This window comes from Alexandromys fortis, unplaced genomic scaffold (genome assembly GCF_014885135.2).
Source record: "Alexandromys fortis isolate MF-2015 unplaced genomic scaffold, M_Fortis_MF-2015_v1.1 scaffold_5, whole genome shotgun sequence".
NCBI lineage: Eukaryota > Metazoa > Chordata > Mammalia > Rodentia > Cricetidae > Alexandromys > Alexandromys fortis.
The window spans coordinates 4,727,225-4,748,225 of NW_026067924.1; the positions used below are offsets into that span (position 1 = coordinate 4,727,225).

At 43.7% G+C, this 21,001-nt stretch overlaps 3 protein-coding genes across 3 annotated transcripts in view; 2 read left to right on the forward strand and 1 right to left on the reverse strand.

The window, feature by feature from the left end:
• The window catches only part of Cage1 (cancer antigen 1), a 33,664-nt gene extending 28,613 nt beyond the window's left edge, over positions 1 to 5,051 (forward strand). The window contains exons 11-12 of the mRNA XM_050142771.1: positions 140 to 208; positions 2,277 to 5,051. Of these exons, the coding sequence (XP_049998728.1) occupies positions 140 to 208; positions 2,277 to 2,361 (154 nt within the window). The 3' untranslated portion in view covers positions 2,362 to 5,051. The remainder of the gene's footprint in view (positions 1 to 139; positions 209 to 2,276) is intronic.
• Positions 1 to 10,117, reverse strand: part of Riok1 (RIO kinase 1) — a 70,485-nt gene extending 60,368 nt beyond the window's left edge. The window contains exon 1 of the mRNA XM_050142769.1: positions 9,999 to 10,117. The gene's annotated coding sequence lies outside the window, so the exon portion shown is untranslated. The remainder of the gene's footprint in view (positions 1 to 9,998) is intronic.
• A 77-nt stretch (positions 10,118 to 10,194) lies between these two features.
• Positions 10,195 to 21,001, forward strand: part of Ssr1 (signal sequence receptor subunit 1) — a 30,526-nt gene continuing 19,719 nt past the window's right edge. Inside the window, exons 1-4 of the mRNA XM_050142770.1 lie at positions 10,195 to 10,369; positions 12,512 to 12,624; positions 18,128 to 18,215; positions 19,905 to 20,167. Of these exons, the coding sequence (XP_049998727.1) occupies positions 10,291 to 10,369; positions 12,512 to 12,624; positions 18,128 to 18,215; positions 19,905 to 20,167 (543 nt within the window). The 5' untranslated portion in view covers positions 10,195 to 10,290. The remainder of the gene's footprint in view (positions 10,370 to 12,511; positions 12,625 to 18,127; positions 18,216 to 19,904; positions 20,168 to 21,001) is intronic.

Here is a 21,001-nt window from a genome sequence, read left to right on the forward strand (position 1 = left end):
GTCTGGTGCCCTCTTCTGGCCTGCAGACATACACACAGACAGAACATTGTATACATAATAAATAAATAAACAAACAAACAAATAAATAAATATAAAAAAAGTCCATTTTTGTGTAAAATGCAATTGTTTCTTCCTTAAGTTTGGAGGAGAGAAACAGACATTTGGAAGATTTAATTAGAATGCCTAAAGAGAAAGCCAGAAGGCCAAGGTAAGTTTTCATTCCTTTTTAAAAAATATATCTTTAAGATAAAAATGAAGTATTTCATATTTTTCTAGTATAAAATATTGTTTGATCCAAGTTTTCTTGTAGGCCTTACAGCGTGGCACATAATCTAAAATCCTGAGCTATTTCTGGAGGCTTGCCTGCAAAGTTTAGCAAGATACTGTGTCAGAAACAAGTTTTGTTTATATTATTTTGAGATGGTCTTATGTCTGGGTTGACTGTTTTTTGAACTATTTTTTGCTATGCAGCACAGATGACAACACAAAACCCTTCACTAAGTGCTCCCATGTTTTGAGATTACAGGCACGTTCCACCTACCAAGGTACAAGTTAGAAGGCTGCAGCCGGCCCTCATAGCAGCTATAAGCAAGATACTGCAAAGGTTATGAGCTGAGGTGCTTATCCCCTTTTCCATGTCTGTAAACTGACTCCTTTCAGTAACATGAAATCTTAAAGTCTGTAATTTTAGGAAAAGTCTTAGTCATGTAGCCAGGTAGTCAGTCATGTAACCCAATGCTACAGGACACATACACAGTCTTTTAGGTTGACTGTCAGTACAGAGTTGGGTCCTAGTTTCAGCAGTACATATACTAAAACTGGAAATTTAGGAAAAAAATCAATTATTTTATATGATCACTTTGCAAACACTAGTTTAATTCTGTTCAGTTTTGATTTCCAAAACAGCCTGAATTTTCTCTGAGTTGTAGAAATACACTAGGGAAGTTTTTTTCTAGAAGCATTTAAGAGTATTTTTATACCATTTTATACATTTACCAGTTGAGACATTTTTTCACTTATCATATAGCTTATTCTTACACTGAATTTGGAGTTTATTTATACGGATTTATTGACTGTGAAATAAGGGAAAGAGTGACAAGGCACTCCCCAGCTGCTATGTCCATCTGTGTGAAAACTCCAGAGCCCTGCAGGCTTCAGCCATGACAAACTCTGGTCCTGAGTAACCTCTAACCTCAGTGCACTCTTCAGTGCAGTGAGACTTCCTCTGCATCTTCTCAAATTTACAGTGCTGATTTGTCCAGTTGTCTCTAGCAGTGGAACTTTGGGATTGAAAACAGTCCCAGATGGCTAGCTTTTTAAAATGTTTTTATTTCATGTATGTATATGTCTTTGTGTGGGCGTGCACATGTGGTTGCAGATGACCACAGAAGCAGAGGCTTTGCACCCCCCTGGATCTGGAGTTACAGGATATTGACAGAAGCCTGCCATGAGTGCTAGGAACCAAACTCTGTCCTCTGCAAGAGCAGCGAGTGCTCTCAGTCACTGAGCCATCTTCACCCCCCACCCCACCCCATGTCTGATTTTGCTCCTAGTTCTTCACTTTCCAGGAGGTTTTGTAGGTTTTTATTTTAAAACTGAATCTTGACCTAAGTAAATTTTAAGGACTCTATTAAATATAATGAGATTGTGGCCCAGTATTTTATTCACATGCATCAAGGATGGTTCACACTGAGGATGGTTCACACTGAGGATGGTCCACACTGACAATGATCCACACTGAGGATGGTCCTCACAGAGGATGGTTCATACTGAGGATGGTCCTCACTGAGGATGGTTAACACTGAGAATGGTCCACACTGAGGATGGTCCACACTGAGGATGGTCCTCACAGAGGATGGTTCATACTGAGAATGGTCCACACTGAGGATGGTCCTCACTGAGGATGGTCCACACTGAGGATGGTTCACACTGAGGATGGTCCACACTGACAATGATCCACACTGAGGATGGTCCACACTGAGGATAGTCCTCACAGAGGATGGTTCATACTGAGAATGGTCCTCACTGAGAATGGTCCACACTGAGAATGGTCCACACTGATGATGGTCCTCACTGAGGATGGTTCACACGGAGGATGGTCCACACACTTTGTGTTGAAAAGTTTCATCATTTTAGTGTCTCATATTTTGATCCTAAATGACAACTTCTTGAAAGTGAGAGGGAAATATGCCAAAATAATGGTGTTGTTTTTTTACCATATTCACTATTTTAATTCTCTCCCCCCATTTTTACATAATTTTCTTTCTTTCTTACAGACCAAGATTAGAAAATCACCCAAAGTCCATGACCTTGGTAGATCATCTTGATGGACACTGTAAAGAATGTTCCGTTTCCACGTGAACTGACAGTAACACATGATTAAATATTCATTCCTGAAGTTATGTTCACTTATTTGCTGTGTGTGTGTGTGTTTGGGTATCTAAGGTAAAGGACAAACTTGGGTGTCCCTCTGCAGGAGTCATCCATGTTGTTTGAGAATACAATGTCTCTTGTTGGTATAGAACTTACCAAATAGGGCAGGCTCGGTGGCCAGCTGGCCCCAGGAATCCATTATTCTCTATCTCCATGGTGGTGAGACTACACACATGCAGCACTGTACCCAGCTTTTTAAAAATGTGGGTTCTGGGAATATGAATCGGGTCCCTGTGCTTGTGCACTGAACATGTGACCTACTGGCATTATATCCTGTTTGGCTTCCTGACTCTATGTTTGCCTTCATCCCATTGCATCCCTTTGTCAAGTCCCCAAACAAGGCTGAAAGTGTAGCTGCTGATCCACACACTCTGTTGGTGGACATTCCATCTCACAGAGTCAGTGTTACACTTCCGTCAGTCGTGAGGTGCAAGAGTGAGTAGTGTGGCGTGTACGAGTTCCGAAGGACATGCTCATAAGTCAAACCATCACCCACCTGTTGGAGGACTCTGTAAGGCAGCTTCTGTATGAACTTGGAAACAGAAAATGTGGTGTTTGCTCGAGTCTTGGAACACTTAGACAAGGTGGCCCACCAGAAGGGGTTCAGATAGCCACTGTCTTTGGGGAAGGAGGCTGGGTGGATGACAGGCTTAAAACCTTGGAGGGTTCTGAACAGGTAAGGTGTAAGGGGAAGGGGAGGCCAAGACAGCACTGGGTCAGTTGGAATTGACATGCTCAGCATTTCAACTAATTCATTTTGAAGAAGAAAAAAGCAAAAATGATAAATATCAGATTTTTTTTTTTTTTTTGGTTTTTCGAGACAGGGTTTCTTTGTGGCTTTGGAGCCTGTCCTGGCACTAGCTCTGTAGACCAGGCTGGTCTCGAACTCACAGAGATCCGCCTGCCTCTGCCTCCCTAGTGCTGGGATTAAAGGCGTGCGCCACCATCGCCCGGCATACATCAGAATATTTTTAAAATCATAAAAAACATTGAACATGACTTGTGTACGAGAGCCTCAGCCATAGCGGTGTCTCCTTTCAGTAAGACGAGCATGAAAGCTGTGAAGCCACCCAAGTGTAAGAAGTAACCTTCCTTATAAGTCACATCCAAAGAATCTTCTAGAAAAACCTAGCATGCCGGGGGAAGGTGGTTACTACAAAGACAGCTAAGTTTGGAATCTTCACACTGATGGGATGAACCAAGTGAAAGAAGGCCAGCCCAGGCTGTCCAAAAGCAGGGCTCTGTGCAGAAACACTGACTTATGGTATATACTAAAAGGCATTTCCATGTCTCTTGTTACCTACAGAGCATCTCAGAATAAACACACCTCCCTTGGCACATGGCTTTGAGAAACATTAAATGGGCATTTCTCCCTTGGAGACTCTACCACTCTCAGGAGTTCTTTCTCACTTCTCAAATCTGTTTGCTCTGCTTTAAAATAGGGGGGTGGGGCGGGATGGGGAGCTAGGCATGATGGTACACACCTTTAATCCCAGAACAGAAGCAGAGGCAGAGTTGGAGGGCAGCCTGGTTCACATAGCAAGTTGCAGAGATGCTGAGGGTCAAAAGAGAAACAGGTAAAGATCACAAGGGAACTTGTGTATGGGAAGTTAGATGAGGAACTGTCCGAGATCCCTGTACAGAGTGACAGTCCTGGTCCTACACTAGAGGAGCTGGTGGGAAGTAGCCCTGGCATAGAGCAGACTCTGGGGAGACTTTACAGAACATGCTGTACTGTTCTTCAAACTTCCCCTCAAGTTCTGCATGCCTCTGAAAATCTGCTGTCCCTCTTACCTGTCTTGTTTTGAGGCAGGATTTCACTGTGCATGCCAGACTAGCTTCCAACTCACTATGTAGCCCAGGCTAGCCTCAAACTCACGGCAGTCTGTTGTGGGCTATTTGTACACTGTGTGAAGATGTGTTGCTGTGACTGGTGTAATAAGAACCCGAATGGCCAACAGCTAGGCAGGAGATAGAGTAGGGACTTCGGGCAGAGAGAGAGCTCAGGGAGGAAGAAAGGTAGAATCACCATCCAGATATGGAGGAAGTAGGACAGGCAGTGAAGAAGTGAGCCTTGTGGGAGAATGTAGATTAAAAATTGCTGGTTAATGTAAGTTATAAGAACTAGTTAGGAGCAAGTCTAAGTTAAGGCCAAGCTTTTATAATTAATAAAAAGTCCCATGTTGTTATTTGTGGGCTAAAGGTTCTGAGAAGAAAGTCCTGCTGCAGCAGCTCTCTTAGCCGTCAGAGTCTGGGTCTTAAAGGCATGCACCACCACACCTGCCTTAACCCTCTTCCTCATACCTCTGTGTGACCACCACCCACACAGAGCTCTCAGCACCTGTAACCCTTCTCTCCACACCTGCCACTAACTAGTTACCACACCCTTTCACTTTACCACAAGATCACTGGCAGCTTCTTATCCTCCTCTGTCTTATTAGGGTGCCTGTTGTGAAGGGACACTGTGACCACAGCAACTCTTAATTAGGTTGGCAGCTTACAGGTTCAGTCCGTTATCATCATGACAGGGAGCATGGCAGCATGCAGGTAGATGTCGTGCTGGAGGAGTAGCCCGAAGTCCAACATCTTGCAGGCAACAGGAAGTTTTCTGAGACACTGGGAGGTATCCTGAGCATAGGAAACATCAAAGTCCACCCACACAGTGGTACAAGTCCTCTAACAAGGCCATACTCACTCCAGCAAAGCCACATCTCCTAATAGTGTCACTCCTTATGAGATTATGGGGATCAATTACATTCAAAGCACCACATCCTTTATGTCCATGGAAAGATGCAGAATGGAAGTCAGACAGAAGGGAAGCATCAGAAGAAGAGAGCAGAACAAGCAGCAGACAAAATAATAAAATGAAGAACTAAGCTTTGGCCTGTGTCTGTTTGTCCTAGTTCACTGACTCCATGGATTCCCACTGAGCCCAGAGCTACTGCTGGAGGCTGGTCCTCACGGCAGTGATATCTGTCTCAAAAACAAACAAAAAAACAAAAACAAAAGTAAAAAAACAGAAACAAAAAAAACCCCCACGAAAACCCTATATATACATACATACATATCCTCTATTTTTTTAAAGAGTGAACAGCCCTCAGTCTCCTCAATTGTATGTAGATGGAGACACATCAATTGTATAAATTAGATCTGGGATCACTTGGAAGGTTCAATGACAGACTGTCTAGATTAGCTGGCCTGTGAGCTTGCTTGTGAAATAGTTTGCTAATTAAACCAGTTAAGTAAGAGGGGAGGACCTACCCTGAACTGGATGGAACTATTTTGTGGACTGGGTCCCAGAGTGAATGAATGAAAACAAGGGAGCATGTTTGCTGATTTTTGCCTGTGGGTGCAATATAAACAGCTGTCTCTGGATTTCCCCAAATGATGGATTGTAACCTAGAACTTTCTCCCCTGGGTGCTTTTGTCCGGGTATTCTATCACAGCTGAAGAATCATGGACATAACATGTCCTTCTGTCCTTTCCCTAGGTTGGCGCTTCAATAACACAGCTCTCTATAGGTTATACCCTCTGCCCACTTCCCCTCACCTCTCCTGTCTTACCTGCAGCTCACTGTAGTGTGCCCAGGCTATGTCTGCCTGTCCCCATTCCCATTCTCTTATTTCTACTCCGTTGGCCTAGTTCTCTCCAGAATTTCTTGCACTTAGCCCTTGCCTCCCAAACAGCACCACCTGACCACTCTTTCCACAGCCTCTCACCAGGGCCTTTCTTCCCATCCGCTGAAGGGAGTGTCCTGCCAGCTTTCAAACAGAGCCAAAGCAGGTAGGACTGACACTCCAAGGTAGTGAAGTCATTCTCAGGGCTCAGTATTGTTATGTGGTTGTCCTGTAGGGAAGGGGCCACGGAGGTGAAATGGGAGTCAGAGTGCTGGGGTGCGGGGCTTTACATGAGTGTCATAGAATTTATCAAGTTTTAGTGGAGAATTTAAAATCCAAGACAGTCGAACTATACTGAGAAGAAAACTGCAAAATGACAGTCCATATTGTCGTTGTTACGGACACAGGACTGAAAGGAGCGGCCTCTGAGCCCTTAGTTTTGAGAGGTGGCATTAGTGGGCGGTGTGGGTTGATGGGAGTGACGCACTGAGAAGCAGTCACTGTGGTGTAGAGAGGGAGACTCTAGAATCACAACTTTACACAGGTGACAGGATCCAAACCACAAATGGTGACTAGCTTCTGACTGACCTATAAACATTTTACTGTAAGAGAAAGGAGGGCAAAGCCTGAGGGGACAGAAGCAGGTTAAGTGGTGGGGTTTGTGGTCAATCCGGTGGCCAGATTGCTCATGATCTTTTTACAGTGTGGGCTGTAGAAGGAATGGAGGCTCTCCTGTTAATTGAGACACTGACCAGGACAGTCTTGTTTCCTGTTCCCTTTTCCCATAGATTTTTGCTCTCTCTGAGAGAATACAATAGAATATTTAATTCTTTTTTTGCTCCTTGGTGCATGAAAGAACACTTAAGTATACGGTCACAAACAATTAAACACAACTGTTTTGAATGACATTTTATAAGTCCTCCAAGCGGATTACAAATTTAAGGAGGAAAGATTTAACTATAGCAAAACCATATCTCATTGGTTCAATAAGTATTTATGAGCTGGGAATGACGGTACACACCTATAGTACTAGCACCTGGGAAGTTGAGGCAGTAGGGTTCAAAGCTTAAGGCCAACCTGGGCTACACAAGAAGGTCCAGTCTCAGACTGTTTTCTAACACTGTGGTAGGGCGTATTAGCAGATAGGAGACCCAACAGCTATGGACTGTATAAGATTACAGATGCTATGAAGTGAATGGGGGGATCTGAGATTGAGAAGCAGGAAGGTTCTAATCATGGCTACTAGGAATCAAGCTTAGGTCATCTGAAAGAACAGTGCTCTTAACCACTGAGATATCTGTCCAGTCCAAGGGCTGTCTATAATTTTAAGGCAGGTCAGGGTACGTGGAAGAAGTTACAGATGAGTGACATTCTGAAGGCCATGCAGTCATCTAGAGAATGCAGAGAACAAACTCAGGGCTCGTGCAATTTCAACAGTGCTGAGGCAAACTCAAGTATCAAGGGAAATGATTGTCTGCTCCCACATATTATAAAGGAATCAAATGACCAAAGCAGAGAATTGCCTGTCTGAACTGTCCCAATGTGATTATCCTGGATGTCCCATCTTCTCTGACAACAAAACCTTCCAAAAAGTAGGCCAGAGGCTGGGAGAGGATAGGGGGCATGAGAGGGGATATTATGGGAGGCTTGAATTAGTAGATGGGACTTTAATAAATACCATGGCCAATTTAGGGGAACTTTCCTGGTGGGCACGGAGGGAAAGCTGACTTGGCTCAAGGCTCCCTCAAACACTGGCTTCTGCTTTTTATATAACTAAATGGCTGAATGTGCTGGTCTCTTCCTCCTCCCATTTTTATGTTTTTATATTCCCTAGTTCGTTACATACCAGTCACCTCTGAGCACATACATCACTGGTTTCTGCTGCACCTCTCACAGCTAATTACCCAAAAGTGCTCCACGAAGTCACCAGTGCTGCCACTGCTGCAATGGCTACTGCAGAGTGCCATGCAACAGCGACCACGGCTGCTCCCCAGGAGCACCCTCCCACTTCACTGATACTTCTGTGCAGAGACTTGATGGCAGAGACTACACTGAATTCTCCACTGGATGGAATAGTCCTGCACCTCCACTTCAAGACCTGTTCTGAAGACTGCAGAAAGAGACACTGTCTCAAAAACCAACAACAAAAAACAAATTTAAGGGAACCCTTTTGTGTCCTGAGTTAACTGTTCAGACCCGCCGTGACTTGCTGATGTGCAGAAGGCTGTCTCAGTAATGTTCTATTGCTGTGATGAGATCCCATGTCCAAGGCAACTCATAAAAGAAAACATTTAATTAGGGGCTGGCTTACAGTTTCAGAAGCTTGGTCTATTATCATGGCAGGGACCATGGCTGTACACAGGCAGAATGGTGCTGGGGAAGTAGCTGAGAGTTCTACATCCTGATCCCCAGGTAGCAGGGAGAGAGAGAACTGGGCCTGCCATGCAAGGCCCCATCTCCTAACCCTCCTCCAATAAGGCCATTCTTAGATGACTAAGTATTTAAATATGAGCCTGTGGAGGCCATTCTTATTCAGACCACCACAGTTTTTATTTCTTGTTTGTGGTGGTTTGGACAAATATGTCCTTCTATTTTACCTTCTATTTCAGGGACTGTAACTGAGGTGAAGCTATAGATGCCCTGTTACTGCACCGAGGATCTCTCTGACTCTCTCCTTCTCAGGTCTGACTTCAGGTGGTGAGCACTTGTGGCCCTTTAAAGGTCCTAGAGTTTGGGGCTGGAGAGATGGCTCAGAGGTTAAGAGCATTGCCTGCCCTTCCAAAGGTCCTGAGTTCAATTCCCAGCAACCACATGGTGGCTCACAACCATCTGTAAAGGGGTCTGGTGACCTCTTCTGGCCTGCACCACAGACAGAATATTGTATACATAATAAATAAATAAATAAATATTTAAAAAAAAAAAAAAAGGTCCTACTCGCCTCTTCTCAGCACACATTTCAGCCGACCTGAACTCACTGGGGTTAAGTTCAGACATAAGCTATGACTTTCCTAGGTGCGTTTATCCCCTATGTGGCTCAGAGGCTCCAAACACCCTGGTGGCCTCTTAGCCCCTGTGGTGATTTGAATGAGACTAGCCCCCATAGGCTCATATGCTTGAATGTGTTGTCCCAGTTGGTGGAACTGTTTGCTAAGGAACAGGTGTGGCCTTGCTGGAGGAGATATGCCATTGGGGTTGGGCTTTGAGCTTTCAAAAGCCTACACCATTGGAGTTAACTCTCTACCTGGTCTTTTTTCCGCACTGCACTGTAAGCTCTTAGGTACTGCGCTAGCAACATGCCTGCCTCATTCTCCCTGATGCGATGGTCAGGAACACACGCTCTGAAATTGTAAATAAGCCTACAAACTAAATGCTCTCTTTTATACATTGCTTTGCTCATGGTGTCTCTTGATAGCCACTTAAAAATAACTCAGTAAGGCCCTGATAAAGGATTGTGTCTGGAGGGTCTCCTGAGTTTGTTTCACACTTGCCAGTTGAAGTTGCCAGAAATATGCCACGTGAGATCTTGTGGAGTGGAAACAGCAGAAATGCTAGGTGATTTCTAAGTCTGGATCCATTACATTAAGAGAAAGAAAAAAAAAATCCCAGAACCGAGCCTGGGAGGTGGTTGTGATGCAAACCAGAGTTCAAGTCCAAAATCCGCGTAAAGGTGGAAGGAGAGAATCAATTTCCAGATGTCCTCGGACTGGCCTCCACATCTGTGCACGGCCAATTACACACACACACACACACACACACACACACACACACACACACCACGTGCGCGTGCTCACCCAAAGTGTAAACGAATACAACTCCAGAGCCTGAGGCGTCACTCCTCGTTTTTGTTTTTTTGTTTGTTTGTTTGTTTTGTCGCTACCCATAGCCCTTCCTTTCCGTCAAAAGCTACACAAGCAGGAAGTTTACGTCCTTCTCGTCACCGCTACTCACCGAGAGTTTGTCTCTCAAAGCAACCACTGCAGGAGAAACGTAACTGGAAGAGGTAGGCCCGCAAGGCTCTCGCGGGAACCCCGAGGCCCCACCGCAGGCCACGTGACCTCGCCGACCGCAGGCCCCGCCCCTGGTCGCTTAGAGGCCACGTCGCTGGTGGCGGGGCGGGACCACGGCCGGCGCGCGTGCGTGCCCCGCCCCTCCGGCGGAGCCCGGATGAAGTGTATCGCCATTACCGCCAGAGCCGCCGGGAGCCCTAGCGGACGAGGAGTGGACGCTGACCGGCCGCACCATGAGACTCCTCCCCCGCCTGCTGCTGCTGTTCCTGCTGGCCTTCCCCGCCGCCGTGCTACTCCGCGGAGGCCCCGGAGGTGAGGGACGCGGGGGAGAGGGGCCGGCACCGCGGCCGCCCGGGACCGCTTCCCCGGCCGGACTCCCGGGGAGGGGGGCCCGTGCTGCCCCCCAGGACCCGCCGCGGCTCGGCGTCCTCTGCGAGCGCGGGCCCGTAGACCTCGGTCCGCGAGACCCACGCCGGGGCCGATCTGATCTCTCTGCCCGCGCGGACCCTGGACCTCCAACTCCCGGTCGCTGCGCTGACGTGTCGCTAGCCCCACGCGGGCGCACCTCCATTCATTCGCCCAGAGCGGATTCTCTACCTCGGAGCGGTGGATCGCCGTCTCTCGGTCTCCTCGATCGCCCATCGCGGTCGGTGTGGACCTCGAGACTCGGTGTCCAAAAACGCCCCCTCCTCCTGCTGCTAGTCAGCCGCTACCGAAGAATCCCCGCGGGATGGCTTTCTTCTGCTTTTTATCCCCACCCCTCCCCTCTCCCTTTCCTAGCCAGTTTCTGCTGGTTGGAAATGTGCTGGGAAGAAGTTACTTGGAGCTTTATAAGTTTATTCATTCCAGTGTTTAACTTGAAGTAAGAACTTGGCAGAATGTAAAACGTAGAAACCTTTTCCTCTTGCCCTTCATGAGCTTTGGTTTTTCTAATTTATAAAATGAGTTAGTTTGAGTGATCGCCAGAATTCCTTTCATTTTTCTAAGTTTGAGCGGCTCAGGGCATAAAAAGTAATGATCCGCGTTCAGGAGCTGTTTAGCCAAGCAATCAGGGAAGTGATTGGCTTCTATTTAGTAGCTAATAGGACTTTGAGTACCGTTAGGGATTTTGATTGGGGGCGCGGTGGGGACACGGGACAGATGTTGAGACAGTCTCACGGAGGTAGCCCTGGCTGGCTTCAAAGTCTCGGTAGCCTAACACGACCTTGAACTTCTGATCCTTGTGCCTGTACCTCTGGAGTACTGGGTTTCAGGTGTCTGTCACCACACCCCATGAGTGAGGTGGTGGAGAGGAACCCAGGGCTTCCAGCATGCCAGGCATGCAAGACATGCAAGCTAACAACTGAGCTACAACCGTAGCCCCCTGGATTTTCTTTCTTCTTTGAAACTGGCTTTGGAAAATGAAGTATAAACTATGAATGAATCGTTTTAACCCAGGAAAGTGAAAAGATTTAAAAATGCATGGTCCTGAGAACGGATTGTTGTTCTTGGATACTGCACGTGTGGCGCTTCCCACTGAATTGCCACATCATCAGTTTCTGAGAAGTGGTGGGAAGAACTGCTAGCTAGAACTTTGAAGGGCTTCTGAGGATTTTGCCTGAAATTGATGTAGTGTGACTTGAGAAAGTTTTGCCTATAAAACTGATTTATAGTTTAGTGTTATGATTATAATTTATTTTTTGGTATTTTAAATCTATCTGAAAATATGCTTAAAGTCATGTGCAAAATAATTAGTTTTTTCTTTATTACTAACCATGAAGATACCACTATTTATTTATTTATTTATTTATTTATTTATTTATTTATTTATTTATTTTTGTGGTTTTTCGAGACAGGGTTTCTCTGGCTTTGGAGCCTGTCCTGGAACTACCTCTTGTAGACCAGGCTGGCCTCGAACTCACAGAGATCCGCCTGTCTCTGCCTCCCGAGTGCTGGGATTAAAGGCGTGCGCCACTATCGCCCAGCTAAGATACCACTATTATTTTAAATTTTTTATTACATTGTGTGTGTGTCTGTCTGTCTGTCTGCCTGCCTGTCTCTATCTGTACTTGTGTCTTGCAGTGTATATGCAGAGATTAGGGGACCCTTTACAGGGTGAATCCTAAAGATCAAATTCACATGGTTAGGTTTGGCAGCAAGTGCCATTAACCCACTGAGTTTGTGCCTTTTGATATTAGAAACATTCCCATTAAAATTGACATACAGAAGTTAAGACTACTAGTAAGATATTATAAATATTTTTGTGCAGGGGTATTGTTCAGCTGACCAGGAAGACTGAATTACTACTGGCAGAACTTCTTTTTCTTTATTATTTATTTGAGGCAGGGTTTCTCTGTGTAGCTTTTGGCTATCCTGGAATTCACTCTGTAGAAGAGGTTGACATCAGACTTGTTTAGACCTGATGTTTAAAAACACTGATAAAATTTATGTGCTCATTTTTTATTTTAATTTCAGGGTCATTAGCAGTGGCTCAAGATCTTACAGATGATGAAGAAACAGTGGAAGATTCGATAATTGAAGATGAAGACGATGAAGCTGAAGTAGAAGAAGACGAACCCACAGATTTGGTTAGTGCTACATACTATATCTAGAATGTCTATGACACATGAAGATGCCCCCCCCCCCCGAATTTTGAAGTAGTCTCAATGTAATGCAGCTGGTCCTGAGCTCAAGGTAGTGAGGGATGGCCTTGAACTTCTGGTCCTTCTGCCTCTTCTTCCCAAATACAGGACATGATGGGTTAGAGACATGTACTACTATGCCATGTTTTATGTGGTATCGGGGATTGAACCCAGAGCTTCAGACATAGGGAACAAGTATACTATCAACTGAGCTAGATACTCAGCCCAAGAATATATTCTATATATAGGCAAATTTGGTAATTATTTTTTAAGTTATGTATGAATGTGCGGATACTTGCATGTGATTGCAAATGCTTGAGGAAGGCAGGGGCTTTAGATCTGTAACTGGAGTTACAGACAGTTGAAGGTTTTAGACATGGGTCCTCTGCAAAAGTCATACGTGCTCTTAGCCTCTGAGCCATCTCCCCTGGGTTGAAGTTGGCCTAAGGGCAAATCATTGAGAATGAACTCGAGGATTTTTGGAGTAGGGGAAGAGAAAAGGTGCACTGAATATGTCAGGATCGTCCCTATGTGAAGGCTGGAGAACAGCATAAGTGGGCCAGCAGCAGACCCTGACTGTTAAATTTGTAGTCTAGGTCTTAGCTTTCTAGCTCTGTTTTTTGTGTATTTGTGCTTGCTTCTTTTCATTCAGTAACCTGTCATGAGTCCTGTAGGGGCATCTCTACAAGGCTCTGATCTGGGTACTAGATTGAACAAGTGAGGTATTTCCTCCTTTCTTAGAGTTCATGTTTTTGTGGGTCATATGAGTGTGTTTTGGGAGCAGGGGATAAAGAGCAGGTGATAAAATATGCTTTATGAATAGTAACAGTTAGAGATGATCTCTTTGAAGTTTGCTCTGAAATTTATTTATACTCTGTAATAATGACAATAAGAATATCTGGCTCAGAGCTGGAGAGATGGCTCTGCAGTTATGAACACTGGCTGCTCTCCCAGAAGACCTGAGTTCTTTTCCCTGCACCAACATAACTCACAAACATCTGCAATCAGTTCCAAGGTATCCGGTGCCCACTTTTGACCTCCATAGGTACTGTGTACACATGGTTTATAGATGATATACATATATCCAGGCAAACCATCCATACACATGAAATTCAAAAAAACGAACAAAAAACCCAGCTCAGATTAGGGTCATTGCTATAACATTCTTCCTTCTAGTTTTATTCCTGCCCAGGAATACTGTAATCCTCCTTCATGAAATTTGTTTTCATTTTTATGGATATACCTGACTTTTTTTTTAAAGCTAACATTTTGATATATAGGCACATGGTGTTTCACCTGAATAAAATACCCTTAATTTTTATGCTTTGCCGGCTCCCCCTTCTTTGAGAGACCTTTACTGATGAACCTGTGCCAAGCCTTACACACGGAGGCTCTGCCTCTTCAACTCATTTCAATAGAGGAGCAACTTTGAATAGCTCACCCATGCTACCTGCTCTCTCCTCTCTCTGCTTATGGAGGTGGTCTGGATACACGGACTAGTCTGCTGTTGCACCAGTGGGCTTTATATTCCTTTGTGACACGAGGTAAATCGTAAGGTTATCCGTCTTGCTTTGATGTGCTTTCTATGTTGTCAGCTGCTCTCGCAAACATTGCTTGCTTTAACTCCGCTCTGGCAGGAATGTTGGCTTTGGTGTCAGAAAATGAGGACCTTCAACAGTGAACTATTCAAGATAAACTTCTGTGCATTTCCCTAACAATGAGGTGTGTTCATGACTCTTAAGGATCTCAGCCTGTGGATTGTGCAGGATTCTTTGGTCCTTCTCGTTGGCATTTGGCCCTGGAGCTGCGCACCTGCAGATGTGCTTGCTGTGTTCCCTCCTTCAGTTGCTACTCCCTTTTTTACCTTTGCTGGTACTTTTCCCTCTTACTTTAGCTTCATATTCATTACCCATCAGGAGCCATCCTATATGTATAGTAAAAGTTGCTATGGTCACCAGCAACCTAATTGCCAAATTCCTGGCCCATTTTCCTGGTTGTGTATTTCAGGCTTTTTTAACATTTGCTATTTGCACTTTGAATACCACTGTGTTGACACCCCTTCTCTTTCCTGCCGACTTGCTGTTTTCTCTGCTACCTTCTTCTGCTTACTCCCTAATGTTGATAAAACCTGATTCTAACCACTACAGCCTTCCGTTGATGGCTCTCAGGTCTCTTAGCCCCTTGCCTTGAGCTCCGCAAATATCTCCACCACTTTGCAGGATAGTCCCATTTTCATATGCCCGCGATAGAGTCTGGTACTTACCAGTTTGTCCTCCCATAAATGACTCTCTGCTTTTATGTAGCTCCAGGGAATTGAACTAGTATCTTTTTTTGTTGTTGTTGTTCTATTCTTGTAGGAGGCCACTTGTTTGTTCCCAGCTGTTCAGACCTGAAATAACCACACAGAAACTATATTATATCAATACTATTTGGCGAATAGCTTAAGCATGTTTCTGGCTAACTCGTATCTTAAATTAACCCATTTCTATTAGTCTGTGTATAGCCACATGGCTGTGGCTTACCTGGTAAAGTTCTGGCATCTGCTGGCAGCATGGCGGCTCCTGACTCCGCCTTCTTCCTCCCAGCATTCAGTATAGTTTTTCCTGCCTAGGTCTACTCTGCCTTACCAACAGGCCAAGGCAGTTTCTTTATTCATTAACCAATAAAAGCAACACATATACAGAATGGTGTCTCACACTATTTCCCCTTTTCTGTCTAAATAAAAAGGAAGGTTTTAACTTTAACATAGTAAAATTACATATAGCGAAACAGGTATCAAGCAAGAATTACATTTACAATATTTATATTTACATTTTTTATCATAACTATTCTTCAATTCCATCAAAGACTTCAGAAGGATATATTACCTAAATGAACAGGAAGTGCATTGTAAGCAACTTCTAAAACTCTAGAATTGACAGAGACATCCTGCTACCTGGACAGTTACCCAAAATTCTTCTGTAATATTGGAGCATTCACCTTCAGCCTACAGGCCCATAGTATCTGGCAGACTCTTCCATGAAGTAGGAAATTTCAAAGATAGTTCCACCTGTATTGGCAGTTTGTCAGTCACTTTCTTCTGTGTACTGCAGAATGTCTGGCAGTCTCTTTCATGAAGCAAGGAACCCCAAAGGACCATCTCATCTTTAGGCAAGTTCAGCAGTCATTTTTCTGTGGGTCCTGCATGTCAGTTTACATAGCATGACATCAAGCAGTCCAGGCAAGAGCAGTTTCTTGCCCAAATGGCTAGCAAACTCAATGAGAAGCCTCTGAAGTAGATTGGTGCTGCCAGGAGCAGATGTGTCTCATTGTCATGAAAAGTCTAATCTAAGTTCTTAAAACATTTTAAATGCCATATTCTGAAAGTCTCTGAAAGATTTGAAGAATACCTAACTAACTGAAATATACCTCTATATATCTAGAAAACCTAACACGAGTACAAGCTTGACTATTATAGATGATTATCTATTAACCTATATTTCTTAATTATACATTACATTTTTAAATGAGAGCTGCACAAATACAATACCTTAATCAAGAACAGAAATATACACACAACAAAATTGACTTTAAATTTGTATCGATAAACCAAGATTGATACCAGTGCAAATCTCTATATAGCACATACCCCTTTAAATCTAAACAAACATTTATAAATAATATTTGGGAATATGGGCATAGTTCTCTCCAAACTGCTTCCTGCTTTTTGTTGGGCAAAGTATTTTGGGGGCTGTTCACGGCGGCCTTTCAGGGGCTCTTTGTTCATCAAATGACTCTAGTCTGGAAGCAATCCACAGGTTTGCTCTGTGGAAACAAAAGAACCTCTTTTCCAAAGCAACAAATTCTTAGACCCAAATTTTAAGGTCCAGGTACCTTTATGTTGGTTTATCTTAGCAGTCCCCAGAATCAAATATCTCTCTGCAGTCAAAAAATTCAAAGAAGCCGGGCAGTGGTGGCGCACGCCTTTAATCCCAGCACTAGGGAGGCAGAGGCAGGCGGATCTCTGTGAGTTCGAGACCAGCCTGGTCTACAAGAGCTAGTTCCAGGACAGGCTCCAAAACCACAGAGAAACCCTGTCTCGAAAAAAAAAAAAAAAAAAATCAAAGAAAACACAATAACTTTCTATACTCTTTCTTCTCTCTCCCAAACCTTCATACATTTATTCATCACTGTGACCATTTAGAGGTCTTTTCTGTCTGGATTTGTCTTTATTGCATATCTGTAATCTTTTTCTGACCAGAACCACTTTTTTTCTCAACATATTCTGAAGTTCATTAAATTGAATCTTAGTTGTAATTTCTCTCTTTCTCCTTTTTCGCAAGTATACTTTTCTACTTTATTCTTACAAAATTTGTTAGCCTTTCTGTTTCAGGTATATCCACTTACTTGCATATTGTATTTTGGAGAAACTATATTGCCCAAGCTGGCTTCAAACTCCTATGCTCAATCAAGCAATCCTGCCTCAGCCTTCAAAAGTCATATCCTGCCTAGTTGTATTCTTTGGATCTGGGGATCTCTGTCACTCTGTGTGTGTGTCTGTCTGTCTGTATCCATCATTACCATACCATTTTAGTGATAAGTGACTGATTGTAATAAGGAAATCTTATTTTATTTTATTTTTATTTTTTCTGAGACAAGGTTCCTCTGTAGCTTTGGTGCTTGTCCAGGAACTAGCTCTTGTAGACCAGGCTGGCCTCGAACTGACAGAGATCCGCCTGCCTCTGCCTCCCAAGTACTGGGATTAAAGGCATGCACCATCACCACCTGGCTATGAGGAAATTGGTATGGAAATCTTTCTGGGCTGCTAATAATAAGGTGCTTGAGAACGGGGCTGGGCAAAATGTGGTTACTAGCCAAATCCAGCTCTGCTCATCCATTTATTGTCCGACTGCTTTTACACAGCAGCAAAAGTAAGTAGTAAAAGGAGAGAGACCTTATTATGGTCCTTCTTTGGAAGGAAGCTAGCTTGCCAGTCTGTTTAGGGACCTTGCAGTTCAAGTGTGGTTGAACTCCTATCCATGCTGGCATTTCCTGAATGTGTGGAAAAATTGGAACAGAATTTCAGTCTTTACTTGAGGTAGAGTTACCAGATTCCCAGTGACTTAGTGTCCACATTTCCATGAGGAGTTCTGTTTAATTGACGAGGTAGAGCAGAGTTACACCATTGTGCTTACCTGTGGGAGATACCTCTGACCCAGGAAGTGGCTTTCCCAGAAAGAGGCTCTTCCTTTGCACTCGGCTGTGCTGACTAGTGATTTCCCAGGGCAGGAACCTCCACTGTATAAACTGTGATAGTGGGGAACTGTGTTTGTCTTTCCTCCTAAAAAGTAAGAAATGTACACCACCAGCACCAGTGATCAGTGCTTTAGCCCAATCTAGTGAAGTCTGCACTGCAGTGAGTGTTTTCACCCCTTTCACAGCACTCTGTTGTTGATGTTGTTGCCTTTAGGCAGAAGATAAAGAAGAAGAAGATGTGTCTGGTGAACCAGAAGCTTCACCAAGTGCAGACACAACTATCTTATTTGTAAAAGGAGAAGGTAATGGAGAATCGTCTGTTTAATTCCAATCTTTTGTGTGGTAATGCTGGTATTTAAAGGGGAAAATAAATGTTATTTGGTTTGCTAGAAATGAAACATTCTTCTCAAAAAAAATTTTTTTAAAAAATGTGTGTATCTGGGTGCACATGTACCTCTGGGAGCATGCGGGGGCTCCAGGATAACTTGCAGGAGGACTATCCTGTCAGGGTTCTGAGGACTGAGCCCTGGTTATCAGGCAGCAGTCTTGCCAGCCCCAAAGGTCCCATTCTTGAAACTTTCCAAGCTGTGTCAGGAATACCGTTTTGTTTTGATGACTTGAGTTTAAACTCATGTTAAAGATTAGCCAGCGGTCACACGAAAATGCCAGTTAGGGGCTTCACTGAAGATGTGTGGCAGCGTGCAGTACTCAGCGCTGCAGAGACAGGAGGGCCCTTTCCTGAGCAAGTGAAGGGGAGAACTGACTCCCCAGAAGTAATTCTCTGCTCTCTTTGCATCCACACTCACACACATACTCACTTTCAAAAGGAGTTTATTTTGTTGGTATTGAACTCAAGGTCCTCTTGCCTCAGCCTCCTAGGTGTTGGGATCATAGGCACATGTTATCAGGCCTGTCTGGAATTTGATGGTAGTTTCGAATGTTTAAATATCAATGAAATACTAAATGTCTACAGTTAGGCCTTGGTTACAGAATAGCATTAACTTAAAAAAGAAAATTAATGTTGCATATTTCTTGCTCTAAATGTATGGGACCAGAAGTGGTTTTAAGTATTTTATTTAAGTTGTAGAATATTTTTATGTGCATAATGAGCTGCCTGTAGGGCGGAGTTTGTTTCACGTACCTCACAACTTGAGACTTGGATTCTCCACTTGTAGCATCTTGTTGGCGGCTCATAAAGGTTTAGATTTTGGAGCATTTCCAGTCTTCCTGTTAGGGCTACTGAAATTTCCTGAGTACATTTATTTATTGAGGACTCTGTGAGGAGCATTGGTCTTTAACTTTGCAGTGCTCATTTAGTCCAGCAAACCCTGAGGATATAGTTATTGTTGGTCTTGGGCTTACAGGGGTTAAGAAACTTGTTCTACAGTTACTCAGAGACAAGATTCAAACCCAGGTCTGTCTGTAAAATAACCTGCTATACTGGATGGAATTCAACCCATTAGCCTGTCATACAGTGTTATGGAAGACTTAACAACAAAAACCACTAATTTTCTTGGACTTAAGCATTCTGTTTTCTATGTATTCCAACTTAATACCTACAAAAAGTGATTTGCTTGCTGGGGATGGACTCAGTAGTTCTTTACATACCTAGAATGTGCAAAGCCGCTGTTCTGTTCTCCCCACCTAAGAGAGGGAATTTGAGTATGTGACGATACCTTCCCCATTTATTTTTGTAGTAACATACTGAGTTATATAAACCTCTTGCATGATAATCTTGCTGCCACGATTTTCTTAGCCTCTTAATCTTAATGTGATTTGGCTGGAATTGCAATACCCAGTTTATCTCCTAAATTGGAACCCAAAGAGCAGCCAAAAGATTTTCGGTTTGTACTACAGCTCTGATTATTCAGAGCTAGTGTGCAGTCACGCTAGAATGCTCTGGTGGAGAGAATAAGTCCATGTCTGTGTTTCATTTTGAACTCTGAATGTGTTCTGATCCCACCCCCAACCTCTCCTATTTTGTGTCTTAGATTTTCCAGCAAACAACATCGTGAAGTTCCTGGTAGGCTTTACGAACAAGGGGACAGAAGATTTTATTGTTGAATCTCTAGATGCCTCATTTCGTTATCCTCAGGACTACCAGTTTTACATCCAGAATTTCACAGCTCTTCCTCTGAACACTATAGTGCCACCCCAGAGACAGGCGACTTTTGAGTATTCCTTCATTCCTGCAGAACCCATGGGGGGCCGGCCTTTTGGTCTGGTCATCAATCTGAACTACAAAGATTTGAATGTAAGAACTTTTGAGTTGTGTTTTGTCTTTGTTAGGAACCATATGGGAGAGTGGCCACTGTTGAATAGTTTTCTGTCTGTATAAGTGCTTGTTTTGTAGTTCAGACTATAATAGCACCAGGAACACAAACGTCTCTAACTTCACTTATAAGGTGTTGAGGAAGATGGTCAGAAAGAAGCAGTAGCATAGTGTTAAGTGTACACACCTGGGCTGTGTCACTAGGCGCTGCTGTGTGTGTGAGAAAGTGACTTGAGCTTGATCTTGACAAGGGAGGAAGTGTACAGTGGAGTTTGCCTCTACTTAGACGCTGTTGAATAGTAAGACGTTTGTTCTGTACCATTTTGTTGTAGACCTTTTCCCTTTTAAATGCTCCTAAAGACTTTTACTGTTTTGCTTTTTTGTATGCTCATAGGTAAAATACAATCCACTTTTAAATACAATTTTTGCAGTAAGGTTTATGTGTTAATTTCACTTATGCCTGAAAGGAATCCACTACCGCAGGGAGTAGACTCCAGGTGACAACTTTTATATTCTCTATTGCGTGAGGCTGAGTTTATTCCACTCCCTTTCCCAAGAGCATCCTTCGAGGAGTGGGTTCTACCTTCCCTCAGCCTGTTAATGACTTCTTGTGTCTTCAGCCAGGCCCTCCCTTGTGATTAGCACAGAGGAAAAGCTGCTCATTCTGTCTTCAGAGTGACATTTAAATAGCTAAAGAGTTACTTTATTTTATGTCTATTATTTCATCTTGTTTTCAATTAGGATTGAGCTCAGTTCAGGTTCAGTTTCAAAGTACTACATTTGTAGAACAGATTTTTTTTTTTTTTTTTTTTTTTT